This window comes from Pelodiscus sinensis, chromosome 6, assembly GCF_052426305.1.
Source record: "Pelodiscus sinensis isolate ZL-2025 chromosome 6, ASM5242630v1, whole genome shotgun sequence".
In the NCBI taxonomy this organism is placed as follows: domain Eukaryota; kingdom Metazoa; phylum Chordata; order Testudines; family Trionychidae; genus Pelodiscus; species Pelodiscus sinensis.
Window position 1 is genome coordinate 61,637,809 of NC_143057.1, and position 18,618 is coordinate 61,656,426.

General features: G+C 42.5%; 1 protein-coding gene across 3 annotated transcripts in view; it reads left to right on the forward strand.

The window, feature by feature from the left end:
• MCC (MCC regulator of Wnt signaling pathway) overlaps positions 1 to 18,618 on the forward strand; it is a 400,040-nt gene that overhangs the window by 294,955 nt on the left and 86,467 nt on the right. For all 3 annotated transcript variants that reach the window (XM_006134467.5, XM_025190402.3, XM_006134468.5), the window contains 2 exons: positions 8,412 to 8,554; positions 16,626 to 16,768. In XM_006134467.5, the coding sequence (XP_006134529.2) occupies positions 8,412 to 8,554; positions 16,626 to 16,768 (286 nt within the window). The remainder of the gene's footprint in view (positions 1 to 8,411; positions 8,555 to 16,625; positions 16,769 to 18,618) is intronic.

The window sequence follows — 18,618 nt, forward strand, 5'->3', positions numbered from 1 at the left end:
CTCTCTCTTCCAACACATCTTTCAATGCTCACCCTGCTTGGGAGATGCCTTGCCGTTGTGGAGCGTGCTCCCAGTGGAGATGACGTTCAAAGGACCCCACCTGCAGGCAACATGTTGAGCCCTGCATTAACCCAAAACACACCACAGGCTGCATGTTGAGTAGCCCTGATGCAGACCTTTTGTTTGTCCTTTCTCTCGCCAGTTTTTCCTTCACTTCTTGTTACTTATTTTTTTGTTTTGTTCTGGACTGTAATTCATACTCTAAAATACCTGAGAGATTGGGACCTGGGAGGATTCTCTGTGTCTGGCTGTATTCTCTCTTATCTACACTCTGCTACTGCTTCTTCTAATACTAGTATGATTCTACTTTCTCATCACCATTTCATTGTGTACAATAGGCCCTTAAATGGAGGCATGCACAAATTCTCATCTACTACAGGTTTTTTTTTTTTTTTTTTTTTTTTTAAAAAGGGGAGGGAGAGACTGACTGACTAGCAGATGCTGCATATTCCTTTTTCCCCCACCAGTGATTGATTTTGTATGCCACACAGGATAGTACTGCTGCTTATATAACTGTAGGAAATTGGGGCACCAGTGCTGGGCATGCCTACTGAAATCAGCACACGCTAGGGAACTCTGGATTTCTGGTTGTGGTGTGCTGGTTAGAGCCAATTGCAGGCCTGGCAACAGGTTTCACCATGTCCCGGCCAGTGTAGGTGCAGAGGGTAGGGATGACATCTGGGGCAACTTCCCCATCTCCCATCAGCAGCCCTGGATAGTTGCCTAAAGCTCCCTTTGTCTTTAATGTATATGAATCCTGTTGGGATTAACCTATGCTTTTTCACCACTCTGCTGTTAGCAAAAAGTCTGTTGGTCAGCATACAGTGTCTTCTGAAGAGCTGCAGTTGTTCCACCTGTCCTCCCCACTCTAAAAACCAGCTCACCTTTGTGCCACAATGGAAGCATTTGCATCTAGTGCCTTGTATCAGACTTATTTTTATGCATTGGTTTCATCAGAGACCACTGGAATGGGTCCTTTAAACATTATATATACATGTGCTGGCACCTCCTCTGACTTACAACTCTGAATAACTTCCTACAAATCAGCATATTGCTGCAAGGACAAACTAAAATCAAAACCACTGTTCTCCCATATTTCTAAAGTGACTTCCCATCTCCCTCAAGTGCAGTCCACTATGTGTCATTCAAAGATAAATAGAGGTCCACTTCTGGGTTTGATTTAAACCAAACTGTAATCCAGGGACAGTGCATGGAATTTAAGTAAAACATAGAGTGAGAAGATAGTTGTGTTATTTGGGGTTCAAATTAATTTGAAACTTCAAGCAAACTTTAAAAGGGGATAAAAAGCCATTTAAGTCAGCACTGAAGAAAGTTTGTTGAGACCTGTGTGAACAGAAACAGCCAATATTTGAAGCTCTAGTTCTTGTTTTAAGTGATGGATCAGGCAAAAAGAGAAATGCGGGAACAGAAAAATACAGCCTGTGTAAAGCTTTTTGTATAAATGTTTCTTTTTCCAAGGTTGATTCAAGGTAGTCTCCTCCTTCTCAGTAGGACTTTTCAGGGACTACAAACCTACAGGACTATAGTCCCAAGATGTGCCATTTGTGAATGTCTGTCTGTTTCTTTCTTCTATAAAACATTTTCCTGTGGGTGACAGAGTAACGCTATCACTTCATCTGCATCTTCATGCCGCTGCTGCCGCAGCCCGCCTCCATCCTCAGCTGCTTGCTGTGGCCAGCCTCAGCATCGTCCCCTCTGGGCATGGGCTGCTCCAGCCCCGGCTCCCGCTTCACACCCTGGAGGTCTGTGCCACCGAGGAGGAGCTGCTGGGGCTGGGTCCCTTCTGCCATCCAATCTGCCCTCCTCCACTCCTGGGCCGTGCCGGGTCCCTTCTGCCATCCGAGCCCGATTCCCTCCAAACACCTTATTCCTTTTGCTGAGATCCCTTCACCCCCTGCCTACTCCTGCTCCTCTCCTGCTCTTGCACCCTCCCCCCTGGCCAAATACCTACTCCCAGAGAGGTGACTGTTGGTGACCATAGCGAGCAGGGAGCGCAGTCCCCTAGGTCGCTTTAAAAAACCCCAAAGAAAACACCACAATAGATGCGATGCTATGATGATTTTGGAAACTAGGGATTTTGCAATTAGGAATTTATCTTAAATTAGTTACTGCTGCTTCCTTTCCCCTATGTTATGGCAGGGGTGGGAAACCTAAGGTCTAGGCCCCGGCTTGCCTGGATCCAACCCCTAAAGCTCAGGAGCCCCCCGCCCTCTCACATGCCCGCGCTGGCACTCCTGTTGGGGCTTGAGTGCACACAATCTTCTAGGCTGGGTGAGTGTCTTTCTCCTCCTCAGTTGTCTTTCTCCTCCTCAGTTGCGGGCCATGTCAGTGAGGTGTCAGTATTGGGGGTTTTTTCGCTTCTGATCTGTATGGCCCCCAGCTGATTTTTTCTGTGGGTCAGCAGCCCCTGACCCCAAAAAGGTTCCCCACCACTGCCTTATAGAATACTATAGCAGTGTGTCTGCACCACATATAATTACACATTTCCATCAGGACTATAATAATCTATTACTCTGATCTGCAGTGATGCAAAGTGGAAGACAAAAGTCTGAAATCCTAGATGAGACAATTGCCAAAAGTCAAGCTCTGATCCGCGGGAAAATCAGTTGGGGACCACACACAAGTGAGAAGGGAAAAAAAGCCTCAAAACCCCTCCCTGATATGACCCCCCAACCGAAGAGAAGAAAGCCACTCCCCACATTCCGACTGCATGCCAGAGAGCGCCCTGGAGGGGCCCAGACGAGTGTTGCCAGATGGTTTCAACAAAAATACCGGACACACTTGACATTACATCACAATTTACATTACATCTTCTTTAGAAAAGACCAGACGTTTATATTTTCTCAATTTTTCCCGAACAGAGAGCTCAAATACTGGACTGTCTGGTTCAAAACCGGGCACCTGGCAACCCTAGCCCAGGCTAGTAGATTTTGTGTGCTCTCGCACTGTGTGGAGGATGGCTGGGGAGCCTGCACTGGCTCGCCAGCACCCCCGTGCCAGGGAGGAGCCCCTAGCCTCAGCAGGCTGGATCTGGGCAAGCCAGGAGCTGCATCTGGTCTCCTGGCTTTAAGTTTCCCACCCTTGCTCTATGTTCTAGTTACAAGATTCATCTTTGCCATTCTTCTTGTGCTCTTTTGGCTTGCTGGATGACAGGAAATCAAGATCTGAGCTAAGTAAATACTTAGAAATACTGCTTAGAGTTTAAATGGATAGAAAATAGAGGAGGTGGTTTACCCATACTCTCATGTAGCCTGAAACATGACACAGATTGCACCACCAAAAACAATTCATTCTTATCCATGTGGGTTGTTAGGAAGGGACTCGGGCCAACAGAAAGCATATAAAAGATACAGGAATTAATTGATGGCATCCTACGAGCTTCCACTTGCCGTAAATTAAAATACAATATTGTTTAACCAAAAATTTTAGCTCCTAATAAACTTGTCTAACAAGTTCTTGTAGCAGATTCAGATAATGACTTATATTCTTCCTGAAATAATGTGTTACTAGGATTACTTCCACCTCATGCAGATGCTTGAGGCTCTGGGGATTTTGTTATTGTAGCACTGAGATTAGATTTTGATCTTATCCTCTAGCTGAGTACAATAAGTGTAATGCACATGTATCTCCTGGTGGTTCTTGTATTGCAAGTTGCTACACGTAGATTATAGGCAGCTACACCTACTTGTGCGAACATCCTGAGGCTGAAGTATTTTCTCTTCCCTCACTTCACAATTTGTATTGGCCTGATGATTGTTTCCCAGCACTTCCCTTTATTGAGGGGATCAGACTGGAACGAGCCAAAGGTGTTCCCAAGCATGGTAACTTGGTTCTGTAACCTCTGCAGTCTTCTCCCAGAAACCCTGGGTCACTTAGGCAAAAAAATTTGTTGGAAACACTTTCTTTTTTCTGGCAGCTGCTCTTGATGTGCAATCCCCTCCAGGAATCTGTGGCTTGTTCTTGTACCTTCCTTCTCTGCCAAATGGTGCCTTTAATAATTCTAGTTAATATGAGACCAAAACAAGGCTGAGAAGAAAGCAAGTATCTGAGGCATTTATTTCGTAACAAGAAGTAATTGATATGTGAGAACAGATTGTAAGAGCTATGTACATACATCTTAGTTAAGAAACAACTATGAGGTACAAGGAAGGAAGGAAGGAACCCAATTAAATGGGATATAAATAATAATGTGATGACATTTAATGGAAGGAAACTTTAGGTTGCATATTGAGAAACATTTTATCAGTGACCACTAGTGTCAAATTTAAACTCCGAATGTTAAAATTCGGTTAAATAGGTAACCGTGTAATAGGGATGTCAATGTATAGATGACTACATGGTAAACCAATAAGCCTGGGTTTATCGGTTAATCTTGTTGTCTACGTGCCCCCACCTTTCCTCCCCTTGCTGCCTCTGTATCGGAGCAGGAGTAAGTGCCCATGAGGGGGTGGCTTGAAAGCCATCTCCCTTCAAGCACTAGATCTGCCTCTCTCTCCCCTTCTTCTCCCCCCCTCTCCTCCCAACCCTGCTCTACTGCCTCTGATAGAGAGGCAGCAGCAGGGAGGGATGTGGGCAGGGGAGGCTGCCGCAAAACTGCCTCTGTCCACGGTGGCCCTGGCTCTCTTCGGACAGAGGCTGCTCTATGGCAGCAGCCCCTTGTTCGCAGGGGGTCCAAGCTCCCGCAGACAGGAATTACTGCCATGAAGCAGCCTCTGTCTGCCGGGAGCTTGGACCACCCAAGGATAAGGACTGCTGCTGGGGAAGCCACCAGTGTCCATGAGGGGCTTGGGCAGCAGGCAGGAGCCAGTACGCACTGGAAGCTCATTTTTAAAGTGGTTCCCCTCGCGGACAGGCTCCCACCTGCCACCCTGAGCTCCTGTCTCCAATAGAGAGAAAGCAACGCAGGGTAGCAGGGGGCTTCCTGTGAGCGGGCTCAGAAGGACACTGGCTGCCAGCCATGCCCCGGGGACTATCGGAGAGTTGTGTAACCACTAATGTTTCATGCAGTTACACGGCTATCGAACATCCCTACCCTGTAACCGCTGAAGAAATCTTCAGCAGTTACATGGTTACACGTTGCAGGCTTTAACGTTTAAATGAGCTTTTATACTACAGAGCCCGCAGCAAAGCCTCCCTGGGATTTGGGGCCACCAGCCTCTGCCGGCTCGGCTCTTGGGGAGGCAGCTTCCCTTCCCTGTTGCAGCAAAGCCACCTCCCCACTGACTAATCAGCACCATTAAACAGTTATACAACCGCACTCTAACGTCCCTAATTTAAACCTAAGGATAAAAATTGGCCAATAGAGAGGCAGTCCTCTGTTGAGATGGTTCTTCCATAGAGCCTAAGTTGCATAATAGGTTATATTGTCTCCTTTCACATAAGAACAGCCATGGTGGTCAGACCAAGGGTCCACCTAGCCCAGTATCCTGTCTTCTGTCAGTGGCCAGTGCCAGGTGCCCCAGAGGGAGTGAACAGAACAGGTAGTCATCAAGGGATGATCCCTCTCCTGTCGTCTATTGCTCATACATTTACACTTAGATTATACTCATTAATGCCTGACCGGGCTCGCCAAGTTGTACAAGTTGTCCTTGAAATCATTTGCATTATACCAAGGCAAAGGAGGATGGATCCCCACCTTCTGGCCTCCCTTTTCCTCCCGTTTACTGTTGCCCCCGTGAAGCCAAATACCATTTTAAACAAATACTTGAAGCTGGTTCCAGGGCACACACTTTTCCTCTGTCTTTAAAACATCCTTTCCTCTGTTAGTCACTACGTGTCTGTCACCAAGTAAAGATTATTGTGAAGAATGGTGGCTGTGCAATGACTTGAGAGTGTGAGGGAGAGAAAGTAACCCTGATGCTGTCACTGAAGTGCATTAGCAAGAGTCAGTATATCTTCAGCCAAGATAAACAACATTTTAGCTTTTCTGTGGTCCGCTAAGAGAGATGAAATCTGGTGTGGTAGGCTTTTTATTTATTGTCAAATAGTTATACACTCTGTCTGAATAGCCTTTCAGAAACAGAAAATAATAAAAAAAAAAAACCCCTCCCACACTGAGCAGCTAACTCCCTGGGCTGGAGAACGCTGAGACAGTGTTTGTGGGCATCAAAGTGTGTCACAGGAAATTTGCTTTAGAAAAGTGCAGTTAAGCCACTTTCTTTCCATTTTTCCCAGCATTTAATCTGTCTAGCATTTTTGTTAAGCTGATACTTTATTCCCTGTGTTGTTACACTCTGGAGGAGGGAGTAGTTATTTGGTGAAGTATTGAGGCATGGAGGAGGCAGAGGGAACAGAGAAATTAATCCTTTTCTGGGTAGCATATGAGAAGTAAGGCGATACATTGATGTCTGCCTGCAGTAGCTGTGTCAGGTAGACTGTGTGGCCTGCAGGAGTTCAAGAATTTGGCCCTCAGCTTCCCTCATCGCCAGTATGGAGATAATGTACAGGGGGACACTCTTCATCCAAATGGAATTCCACCCTGCAAAAGTTGGAACCTTTTATCTCACAATATAATGGGATCTGTAGTGTCAGCATCCTGTACCTCTATGTTGAAAACAAAGGTAGCTCCATTGTCTGATCATCATACTTCTGGCAAGAAGCTAGTTCAGTCTTCTGGCAAGAAGCTAGTTCAGTCTTCATTTGGACAGAAAACACTGTAGAGTTCTGCACAATTAAATTGTAACATAATCTTGTCAAAGGGAGATTTATAATGTGAAAGTCATTGTACATTTTACAGCAGTTAGAATGAAAATCAACACAACTCTTTGTACGCCTGGAATTTAAAAATATTAAAATGGATTTCTGTTTGTATTATCTGTATTTAAAAAAAAAAGTCAACTTAACATCATGTTTCAGTTTGGAGGAAGTTTATTCTCATATAGATGATGATCCTAAGTCATATTTTATGAACATAAGGGGATACTATGAAAATCTTGTCACACCCCTAACTGTAGATAGGAATTTTTTATGTGTTGTGTATTACATTACTGTATTATAATTCATATAAAGTGATATACAGGACAAGTGACTTTTGATGAAATAATGCAGGAGAATTCATGCAGTAGTTTCTGATATTTTTGTATTTAGAAATGGTTTTAGTAGAAGGCATTGGATATGTTCAGTTGATGTACCAATGCTTAGATCAGTGTTAAGCTGAGATTTTATTTTAACAGGAGCACAATCCCTATTGTGTGGCTGCAGGAGGGGGAGGGGCCTAGCTGATTCCTTCATGGGGACAGAAGCAGATTGGAAAGGGCAAGACTTCTAATCTGCTACTAAACCTAATTAATGTTTACCATAACTAGTGCTATAAATAGAATGCATGTGGCTTCTAGCTCTGGAACCATAATGAGGCCGAACTGAAATGCTGTTGGAGGGAAAGTTAGCCAGGGTTGTGTGGATCATACAGGAATACAAGTAATAGGCTTGTTGTTTCAGCACTCAGTGACAAACTTTTTATTGTGTTGTAAATAATTGAATTGTACAACGTCCTTTTTAGACCAAAAAACTAAAATCCTAATGGGAAGGAGAAAGACTTACAGATACTCTAGGATTTGTCTCTTTTAAACATGTTTACCTCACTGCATCCTTTCAACCAGAATGATGGAGGAGTATCAGCCACATTTGTTGTCTTGTGCTAAAGTATCTCCTTGATCTATCGTGAAACACTTGGATGCACCTGAAATGTTTGGGAGGCCTAAGACATACATGATAGTGTTAAAATATGCTGCTTGTGTCTGGAATTGGCTATAGTTCTGTCTAATGGAACATATTTGACAGTCACAACTTCATGACATGGTGTCTAGCATATCACCACAGTATGTCTTAAGGTTTTGGAAGCTGCTTTATTATTATTATTATTATTATTATTATTATTACATTATATCATAATATCTGATGCTACAAAACAGTATCATAATGGGATGACTTAGTGGGCATCAAAAATAATATATTTTTGTAGGGTATGGGAAGGAATGGCAAACCTGGGAGGAGTCCAGGCAATTGCTGTCCGGATGACAATCTTCACGGACTGTAAGTTCCAGGTTATGATATTCCAGGCTTTTCTGAGCAATGGTGAGACTGTATATTCAAGATGAGGGCAGCTGAAATATGGTTTATTTTTATCAAACTTAGATGACATCCTTAGTCATTTGGCATGTTGCCTGTAAAGTCCCTGGTTTGTACCAAGTTCGAAGGCCACTTGAAAATTGGTGAGAGGACTGGTAGGCTATTAGACATTAGGCAACGCTTTGTTATGTGCATTAATGTCAATATGTTTAGCCTTAAAATCCATCCTCTTCCTTTTTTATTTTGTTTTCTTCTTGCGTTAGTGTGAACAGTCTCATCTAATGAGAGAGCATGAAGACGTACAGGAGCGAACAACACTACGCTATGAGGAACGAATCACAGAACTCCACAGCATTATTGCTGAGTTAAATAAGAAGATTGACCGACTACAGGGCACAACAATAAGGTATGTCAACTCCTGTGGAAGTTTGGGCCCAATTCAGAACTGGAATGCAAGGTGGTGTGTAATAATTGATCGTAAAAATGGTATAACTAGATTTGCTATGACAGAGATTCAGTGAGTGTGCAAAAATGAGTGTAGTGTATATACTAGGGAGTTGGGAACAAGGTACGTGTAGCAAGAAAAGTAATTTATAGAAGTATGTAAGGCAAAGCAACCCATTCCCCATCTCCCTTTATCTTTCTCCTATGCCATCCAAAACTCAACCAAGACTGAATTAATCCCATAATAGAGGCGAAACTAAAATTGGCTCGAAGACTTGCACCTTCTTGCCTCAGCAGTCCCCATGAAATGCAAAGTAAAGCAAATCAAGCTAATGTTGCATACTCAGTTAATGTCAGCATTTGGACACCTCTCTTTTAATACATTACTCAATTAGTACTAGCTAATTCTTCATGCAAGTTCTAGATTTCACCAAAAAGAAACATTCTTTTCATCCATCTGTCCATATCGGCTATTCTTAGCTTATTGTGGCCTTTTTGCCATTACTTTTGCCATTACTTTGTGAAGGAGTTTGCTGTGACCTCACAAGCTGTCAAGTTTATTGGGAACTTATCTTAGATTCTTGGCAAGTTAGGAATTTTAAACCTAAATACCCACTTGGAAAATAAAGAGTTCACATCTCTCTACAGCTTATACTTAAAATTTTCCCCATGTAGTAGTATGCAGTTTTTCTTGCTTATTTTCCTGCATGTTTTTCATTAATGACTTTTTTTATTTTTGTCTCATATGTACTGGCTATTAAGCCAGGAGCCCTTTTGTTTAAATTGTATGTCCAGGAAAATATATGTGTGTAAAAGAGCAAACTGATGGATCTTAAATTATAGAAGGTAACAATATCCATAATTACAGCATAAAAATATAGTCACATTGTCCAGGTTGAAATTCCCTGATACGGGATTCTCTGGTACGGCAGCATCCTGAGAGCCCAGTGGCAGGGAGTGAAGCTGGGAGCGTGGTGGTTCAGGGCTGGCTGTGGAGTCAGAAGTTTTGCTTCCCAGAGGGCAGAGGATCCCGGCAGCCAGGAAGGGAGCCCGTCTGGGAGTGCCCAGACTCCATCAGCAGAGGGGCAAACTCACTCCTTCAGAACTGCTCCGGTCCTGCAGGTGCCGGACCAGGGAGGTTCAACCTGTATTAATATTGTTTGAAAGGGTAATATTGCAAATTCTGCAGTAGGTAAAGATGATGATAGGGTGCTAAATAATCTCATATTCAGTTTTCCAGAAGGTATGCCCTATTTTGAGAATGAAACTGCCCAAACTGTGTCCCACTCTGTAAATGGGCAAAGACAGGCTAAATAGTAAAGCATGGGAAGAGTCAGAGTTGCCAGGCTTTTCCCATCAAAGAAGGTTGATCGTGTATCAGAAAATGAAGGAAAAGAGTATAAAACTCATCACAGAAATGTTTGGACTGAGACCTTGAAACCACTAAACTAGAAAACATATTGAAATTATGGGATATTTTTCTTTGACAGATGCTGTAGAAGGTTAAAAGCATACATCTCCACACAAGATCAGCTTCAACATCCAGGGCAAAGTGAGACACAGATTTGAATCTGAAATGAGATGTACACTGCATCTTTGAAAGGATGCAAAGTGTGCATGTCCCTGAAGGCCTAAGTGTCTTCAGGGTCTGCCACTGTGACAAAGAACCTAGGCACAACCTCCATCCACTTGGCATCCTGTGTTAGTCCTTTGTGCTCAGATCCCTAGACAATGTTTCTTGCCACTTTTATTTGAATTGATTCTCCTGTTGTGGCAGTGATAAATATTTTGTAAGCAAAGAATTCTTTCTTTTTGCTTTTCTTTAATGCTCACATTGTAGCTAAGGTTTTCTGACAGAGAATACATTTTTTTTAAAAAAATTGTGAACAACATGAGCTTAGAGAACTTCTGTTCCACTTCTAAAGATAGTGGGAAGAAAAAATTAATTCTTCACTCCTGTCATTTTCATATTTTCCTGTAACAACATATCAGGCTTCTTCTCTTGCCTTGCTTTATTGGAATCCTGCAGAAATGTAGGTTAATTAATGCCACGTACATTGGGACATGTGTGCCTTATTCTACTTTAACATGAACATGAGAGAGATTCTAAGAGAGGTCCTAGGAGCAACCTAAGGGTATGTCTACACCACACAACTTTTAGTGACAAGACTTTGTTGACACAGCCCTGTTGCTAAAATTCAGCATGTGTAAATGCTGTTTGTTGGCACCTTTGACAACAAAATACTTATCCCAGTGAACTGCTTTCATTTTGTTGGCAGCAGAGTATTCCTGCCAAAAAAGCAGAGTTCATCCTTGCCACAGCAAAACTTTCTCATTCACAAAGGGGAGGGTTTTAAGCACTCATGAGCGACAATAGTTTTGTTGATCATGTACAACTGTAGAGGTAGCCTAAGTCTGGGGAAAAGATTTAGGCCTTCTCTACATTACATCGTTTTGTTGACAAAAGTTGCCTTTTGCCAACAAAAGTGTATATAGAGTGCTCTACCAAAGCATCTTTACCTGCAAAACTCTGCTGTTTTGCTGACAAAATAAAACCACCTCGATGAGAGGCATAAACCTTTTTGTGGCAAAGTTAAGGTGACACAATGTCAGTGTACACTGTCGTTTGTTATGTTGACATAACTGGCCTGCCCCCAGCATCCCACAATGCTGGCCACAAGTGCTCTGCTCGCTGTTTTGAACTTTGCTGCCCTGCATCCAGCTATGCAGGCCTGAGTCCGTCTCAAAGCTCCAGGAAGCTTTGACATTGCTCACTGAAGAGCTCTATGAGCTGCTCAGGCTGCTGCTCCTGATAGCTGAGGAGGCTGTGGTATAATTCAGTGCGAATCAGAACTATTAATGTGGAATGTTGCTCTCCCCGGCAGGCAGGCAGAGCAGGCTACTACTACATTGGGGAGAGGGAGTGGAGAGATTGCTCAAGCTTCTGTCTGATCTTAAATAGACAGAATGCTGACACCCGCTCTCCCCCAACATTCACACTTCCCAGCACACACTTTCCCTTTTTTGCACGCGTGCACACAGTCACACAATTCCCCTTCACGCCTTCACATCCCTTGCTTCAATTGAAAAGCAGCTGACAATCTAGTAGGATGCCCATGGAGTGATGCTATTGAGAAACCTGCATCAGGTGACTCTGTAGTTGCTTCATGAGGCATTGCAAACCCTTCTCAAAACACTCTGCAGCCAGTTGCACATTGGAATAGCTACCCACAGGAAACTGTGCCAATACAAGAGCTACTTGTGAGGATGCAACAGCATAGTGTGGATATACAACAGCCCTTTAATTAGTGAATAACTTTTGATAAAGCTCGGTGTTGTCAAGAGAGACTTAGTTTATGCAGTTCTATTTTGCTATTATTTTTCGAGTAATAAAAATACTCAGGAGCAGGGAATCTTTTTATCACACACACACACACACACACACACACACACACACACACACACACACACACACACACACACACACACACACACACACACACACACACACACACACACACACACACACACACACACACACACACACACACACACACACACACAAAATATTAAAGTATTCCTAATGCTTCCAAATTCCACACAGAACAATGATACATTCATCTTTCTTTTTTTGTAGGTGAATGCATTTTGGTTAAATTCATAAAATTTGAGTCACAGCTTTAAGCCAAATTCAGAATAAGATTGTTTAAACTGGAACTGTTATGCAGGAAAGGGGCAGAACATGCTTTCCATACTCTTTTCAATGTAAATTTTCTTCATTGCAGCATCAGAGCTCTGAGCCCCTGTTACCAGTCATTTGGAAGTGGGCAAGTAAAATTGTCACCAGCCTCTATTCCTTCCATTCTCAGAAGACTTTGATACATTAATTAACTGTCTTTTCCTGAACTGCTTTCCATCCACTGGCTTGAACCAAAATCACAAAAGGGCAAAGCCAGTCAAATGGGTAGGTCCAAATGAAGCAACAGTGTGAGTGTATTAAAAATACATGCATATTAGGGTGTGTCTGTTATACCCTGACAAGATCAAACTCTGAGGAATAAAGAAGGTCCCAAACCAAATAAGACATTAGATAATACTGTGTCTGTTTTGAAAGTGAGAATTGTTGGCCAAGAAAAGTTCATCGTAATGCAATATTTTGTTTGTTTTTAGTCATGGCTTCAGTAAGAAAATGCATTTGTCATGCAGTGATTTTAAAAAAAAGTAAACCTCGCCATGTGATTGAGAACAGGATCAGCTACATAGTCATGTCTGAGAGCCCAGCAAAAGAAGGGAAGGGGAGAAGAGGAGAGAGAGAGAGGTTTGTCTTTCAGCTTAGTGCTGAAATAGGTCTATGCAGCTTATGGACTTTCTTGTCTGTTGGTATCTACGAAGGATTCTTAGCAGCTGTCAAAAGACATACAATCTAACCAGTCAACCATTTGTGACTAAATGCTGTGTAGCCATGAACTCTAGGGCATTACTCAACAGAATATTAATCTAGAAATATGGGTTATGTAGAAACCCAGGAAGAAAAGGGGGAAAGAGAATAATGGACATCATCATAAAAAACTAATAATGGTTAGCACTCATACAGTGCCTTTTATCGAGGCTCTCAAAGTGTTTTACAAAGCATTCATTAAAATATAACAAAAGTTGAAAAATGGCCAACACCTACTGTGATGAAACCAATCTCTGCTTGAAACTGAGAGAATCTGTGTGTACACACCTTGGCAACACCCCACCAGAATGCTGTAATGCGGAAGAGGAGGTGCTGAGAATTTGCCATTTTGAGCATTATTAAGCAGGCTTTAAAATAGTTTTGAACCACCTCAACCACACAACTGCTTCATTGTACAGGAGGATCTGGCCCAGTACCCCTTTGTTACTTTTCAATCCATTTTTAAACATTCTGTGTTGGTGTATAACCATTTCACTTCAAAATCCTATTGAAATCAGCACACATCAGTGTTCTAAAAGGGAAGGGAAAAGGATAGAAGAGTGGGATTTTGCATTGCCTTTGAACAGCTGCTAAACTAGAAAGCCCCTATGTTCAAAAATCAGCACCTTAGTTGCATACACAAAATTATAAGCATGTATAAAAGTGAATGGTGCAGCTTGGTGTTCTTCAAATACCTACAGTAGAAAAGATAAATTGCACGTGTGAAATATGCTGTTGTGAACACTGTCGTACCTCGGTACCTTAGGTGGTCTGAACTGTCAGTGTCGTCTGGTCAGGGTCGTCCTGGCGCGCTGCTGACAGGACCTCTACTCCATCGGTGATGATAAACTTTCAGCTGCATCTGTAACAATCGGTATCTTTATCTAGAGTGTTAGACCCCGTGCACTTGGGTCAACACAGGAGATCTCTGAGAGGCCCCAGAAATGACCGATGCAGGCAAGGTTTGAAATCAGTCGAGCAGGTTTATTGTCAAATGTGAAGCTCTACCAGTTGGTAACAGAGATCAATCCAATGTTACACCACTGGGCACTATGGCCCATGTTGACAAGGTACCGACACCAGGCAGGCCTATTGCCATATAACAGATATTAACAGCAGTTAGTCAAAGTTAAGCTACTGTGCATTCTGTTAAGTTTAGGCAATGACACCTGCCGTTCATGTGCCTAGTGTGCCGCCGCCCCCCTCCCTCTCCCCAAGACTGGCCGGAGAGCACCCTTTGTGGTGTCCTTTTATAGACAGGTACAAACAACTTACATTATTTCTTTACGTACTCGGTTGCCACCCTCTGTTGCCTAGATACCACCCCTCACCTTATGCAAGGGGGGCTCTTCTATTTGTCATCCTGTCAGTTCCGACCTGGTCCTGAACCTAGGTTGGTATGTGCCTAATTCCTAGGGAGTTCTTGTACCAGGACATTCCTTAAGATGTTCCGTTACTCCCTTTTGGCTTACAGTGTGTACTTAGTGCTTCCCTGTGACCTTCCATGCTTTAACTTACCCAGTTACAGTTATCAGTAGGGCCTCTTTCTTGGCTCCTGTGTTCCTGAACCAAAGTCTTGCTCGCTAGATTGCAGGCCTGTTGCTGTTTTCATGCTACAGGCCTCTATTTAGGCCTGCTGACTCCACGTTACTGACCCTCAACTTACTACAAACACAAAGTGGATAATATACCATTTGCATTCATTTTTAATGTGCAGTTACATCAGTATAAAGAGGTGTGTTTTCCATGCATATTTCAAGGCAAACTTTGAAAAATTTGTCTGACAACCAAACGTCAATTTGACAATCTTAGCTATTGTCATTTAACCAAGAAAGCCAGTCTCTTCCAGAAAGTGGAACAAGTCAGAGCTGATTAGCGTGTGTGTACAACAATCATCATTTTTATGATCAGGTCAGCCGTTCATGGAAGTGATTCACATTTTAAAATGAATCACTAATTGCAAAGCAGGTTGATGGATAAATTAACAAATAAATTACCCTTTAGACCAAAAGAAAAGAACTCTGAGCATTTAGTAATTTGTTTTTGTCTAAAGCTAATTATCATTGGCTTATGCTATGTCTAATAATTAACTTATACACAGAACATTAACTCACATTTATGTGTCTTCAGTAGCCTGTATTTTAATTCATGCTGTTTGTGGTTTGGTTCTCTCACTTTTATATTGCCTATCACCTATAAAGACCTTGATTTAATCTAAATCCTAATTTGAACCTTACAATCTTAATTTTTGTATAATAATTACTAAGTGCTTATGATAAAGATATAGCTTTCTGTGGTGGTCTGAGTTGCCTCTCGGGGTTAGAAGTGTGCGATCATTCCTATTAAAATGACAGTGGGGTAGTGTTACTACATCCTGCTTGGCAAACAAGAAATTTTTCTTATGGATTGGACTGTTTTTTACAGACTGTAGTGTTTCCCTGTCTATCTTCCTTTCAGCTATTTTTCCCAACAGACATTAACCTTAGGGGCTAATTCCTGCAAGGTATTGAGCTCTCAACTCCCACTGACGTGAATAGAAGTGGAAAGTGCTCATTACTGTACCAAACTACCCTCTTAGACCACAGGCGCCTCCTGCCCAGCTGGAGGTGCCCTCAAAGCTCTTTGCTTTCCCTCCCTCACTAAAGAACTCTATTCCCGCTGGCTTCTTCCTCACCCTAAAATCATCTGCCTCTGCTGAAACAGCAGCAAAATAAACCTCTACAAAATACTTCACTTAATGAGTACCCAAATGAGCGAACAGTTAATTCGTCAGAGGTTTCTGATTTGTTGTTTCTGTACCTATACTGCTGATGTTTTTCTTCTTGTTTAAAATGTACATATCTGAAAGTGACAAAATAATAATTACAAAAAACTGAAGATGGTTTTTCTCATGTTAAAACAGGTCTTTCTAAAGGTCATTTTTAGTTGGGTTAGCAAATTCATTAAAACAGAAAAGAAACATTTTAAAGTGTTTCATTGGGCGCCAATTTCATATTCCACCACTGTCCTTATCTCCATCTCCAATTCCTTGAATTTTAAGTGCAAAAACAGGGAAAGGAGACAACTTTTATAAATCTTGCTGTTGCAGGTAATATCCAATATAGTGCAAACATTTTTGAAGAAGCACACTTGACAAATAACAGTGAAAGCATGTACAGTGATATTCAAGGGGCCCTTTTGTCCAACAGTTCACTGCCATTCTAATTTAATCTGATTAATAGATTTCAAACGAAAACACACTTGACAACAGGAGAGTTTAGAGAGTGACACACAGACACAAATACACTGTTAATCTGGCAGTACATTTTCTAATGGTGAACAATGGTCTGGAAGGATCACAAGAACTTCAGTGACACTTCAGATACAGAAATGCACACTATACGCTACCACCACATAAATGGCAGTTGGGAGTACAATGCAGGAAGTCAGTTTGTTTTATGGAAAGCATACTCTGGTCCACGTAATAGTCTAGTTAAGCTGGAGAAAGTTTGTTGTCAAGTGTGTACCCTACTTACTGTTAGTACAGGACTGAAATGCATTCTATAGAATTGCTTATTCCTTCAGTAATATTTTTTTTCTTGTGGCTTTCCTTCAGGGAGGAAGATGAATATTCTGAACTACGATCAGAGCTCAGCCACAGCCAGCATGAGGCTAATGAAGATTCACGCAGCATGGACCAGGATCAGACTTCTGTTTCAGTGCCAGAGAACCAGTCCACTATGGTCACTGCTGACATGGGTTAGTGAGTTTCTGAATAGACAGGATGTCTCCTGCTAGTAGGAAGCCATTGTAGCCTTTAAATGCTAATCAGAATGCCCAGAGACACAAGAATATAAATCATTCCAGATCTCCTTAATCAAACCAAAAGTGTTGAGAATTTCCAGGAGAATAAATTATAGCCTTTAAAAAAATCTCAGTACCTTGGTCCCAGGCCATCAGAACTAGAATAGCCATATAGAGAGAGAACAGAAAATGAGCTTGTCAGGAAGAACTGAAGAGCCTGACTGAGCGCCCTTTGGGGGGGAGGGGAAATTATGGAGGGGGGAGCACACTCACCACCTTTAAAATAAGATGTGTGTGTGTGTGTGTGTGTGTGTGTGTGTGTGTATACACACACACACACACACACACACACACACACACACACACACACACACACACACACACCAACTTGACCATATAGTTGACTGATTAGTTGGAAAGATTTTTTTAATCCCGTTCCTGATTTATTTTATCAAATACCAAAAGTATGTTATTTATAAATGAATGAAGGTTGTTTTAAATGCTGCTAGTTTATTTAACTATAAAATGTAAATGGTTGGAAATTGCAGAGGTGAAATAAAGGCATCTAGAGACATTCAGTAAGAGGCAGAGCCATGTGCTGTATACTTCTGTCGCCAGGCCATGACTTTTAAGACTTGTTGCTTTCAGAGAGCCGTTAATTTATATACAGGTAGCAAGTTTCTAAATGACACTTACCTATGCTGTGGAGTGTTAAGGATAACGATGTTAACCAGTTACCCAGTAAGCATTAGCTTTACTAGCATGCTTACCTGGCAATTGGTTAACTGAAGGCCGGGGGTGGGTGGGTTGCAACCCCTGTTTCTCTGCAGCACAGTCAACAGGACCCACTCAACTGGAGCAGTTCCACTACCGAAAGAGGGCTGGGCTGTAGAGGACCCCCACCATGGGGGGGCCCCATGCTATCCAGATGCTGGTTAAACAATTAAAATTATAGGTGTATTTACAACCCTAGTTAAGGAAGGTTTTTTATGGCAAAGAGTCCAGTAATTTTATTATTTTTCAGTTGTGCTTAGGTTGGGGTTTTCAAACTTAAAAAGTAAAGTATAGTTAGTACTAGCTGTAGAGATCTGGTTCTAAGATCCCAGCAATAAAGATATCAGTATTGGGATAGCTAGAGAGATTACTGCATACTGGCTTGGAGCATCAGTGATGTTAATGGAGGGGAAACGTCTGTCTTACTGGGTCAGATTCTGTTCTCATTCACATTAGGGATATGAAAGACTAGTAGACTCGTCGCTTCCCCTCCCCCCGGTGCTGTCTCTTTCACATAGAAGCAGCAAGGGGGGGAAGAGAAGAAGGGGTACTTCAAACAGCAACTCTTGAAGCCTAGGGCCAGACCCTGGGCTCCACACAGCGCTGCCACTTTGAAAAGCCACGTGCAGCCTGGGGCCAGCTGGAGTGTTCCAAGGCTGCATGTGGCATTTCAAAGTGGCAGTGCCATGTGGAGCCAGGGATCTGCTCGGGACTGCAGTGCTGCCTCTTTGAAACACTGCAGGGAGCCCAAAGAGGCAGCACTGCGGGGAGCCTGGGATCAGCTGGGGAGTCCCCAGCTACCTCTGAGCTTCATGCCGCCCTTTCACCTTTGAAGTGTAGCAACAGCTAGTGCTGTTGCTACACTTCAAAGGCGGAGGTGCCCTACCAACTATCAATCGAATAGTTGATGCAAAATGCATTGACTATTCAATTAGTCAATTACCCAATACTTAATATCCTTAATTCACATCAGTGTAAATCAGGGATATATCCTTGGCTGTAGTTTAGTTCCCCCTTCCTTCTATCATAGG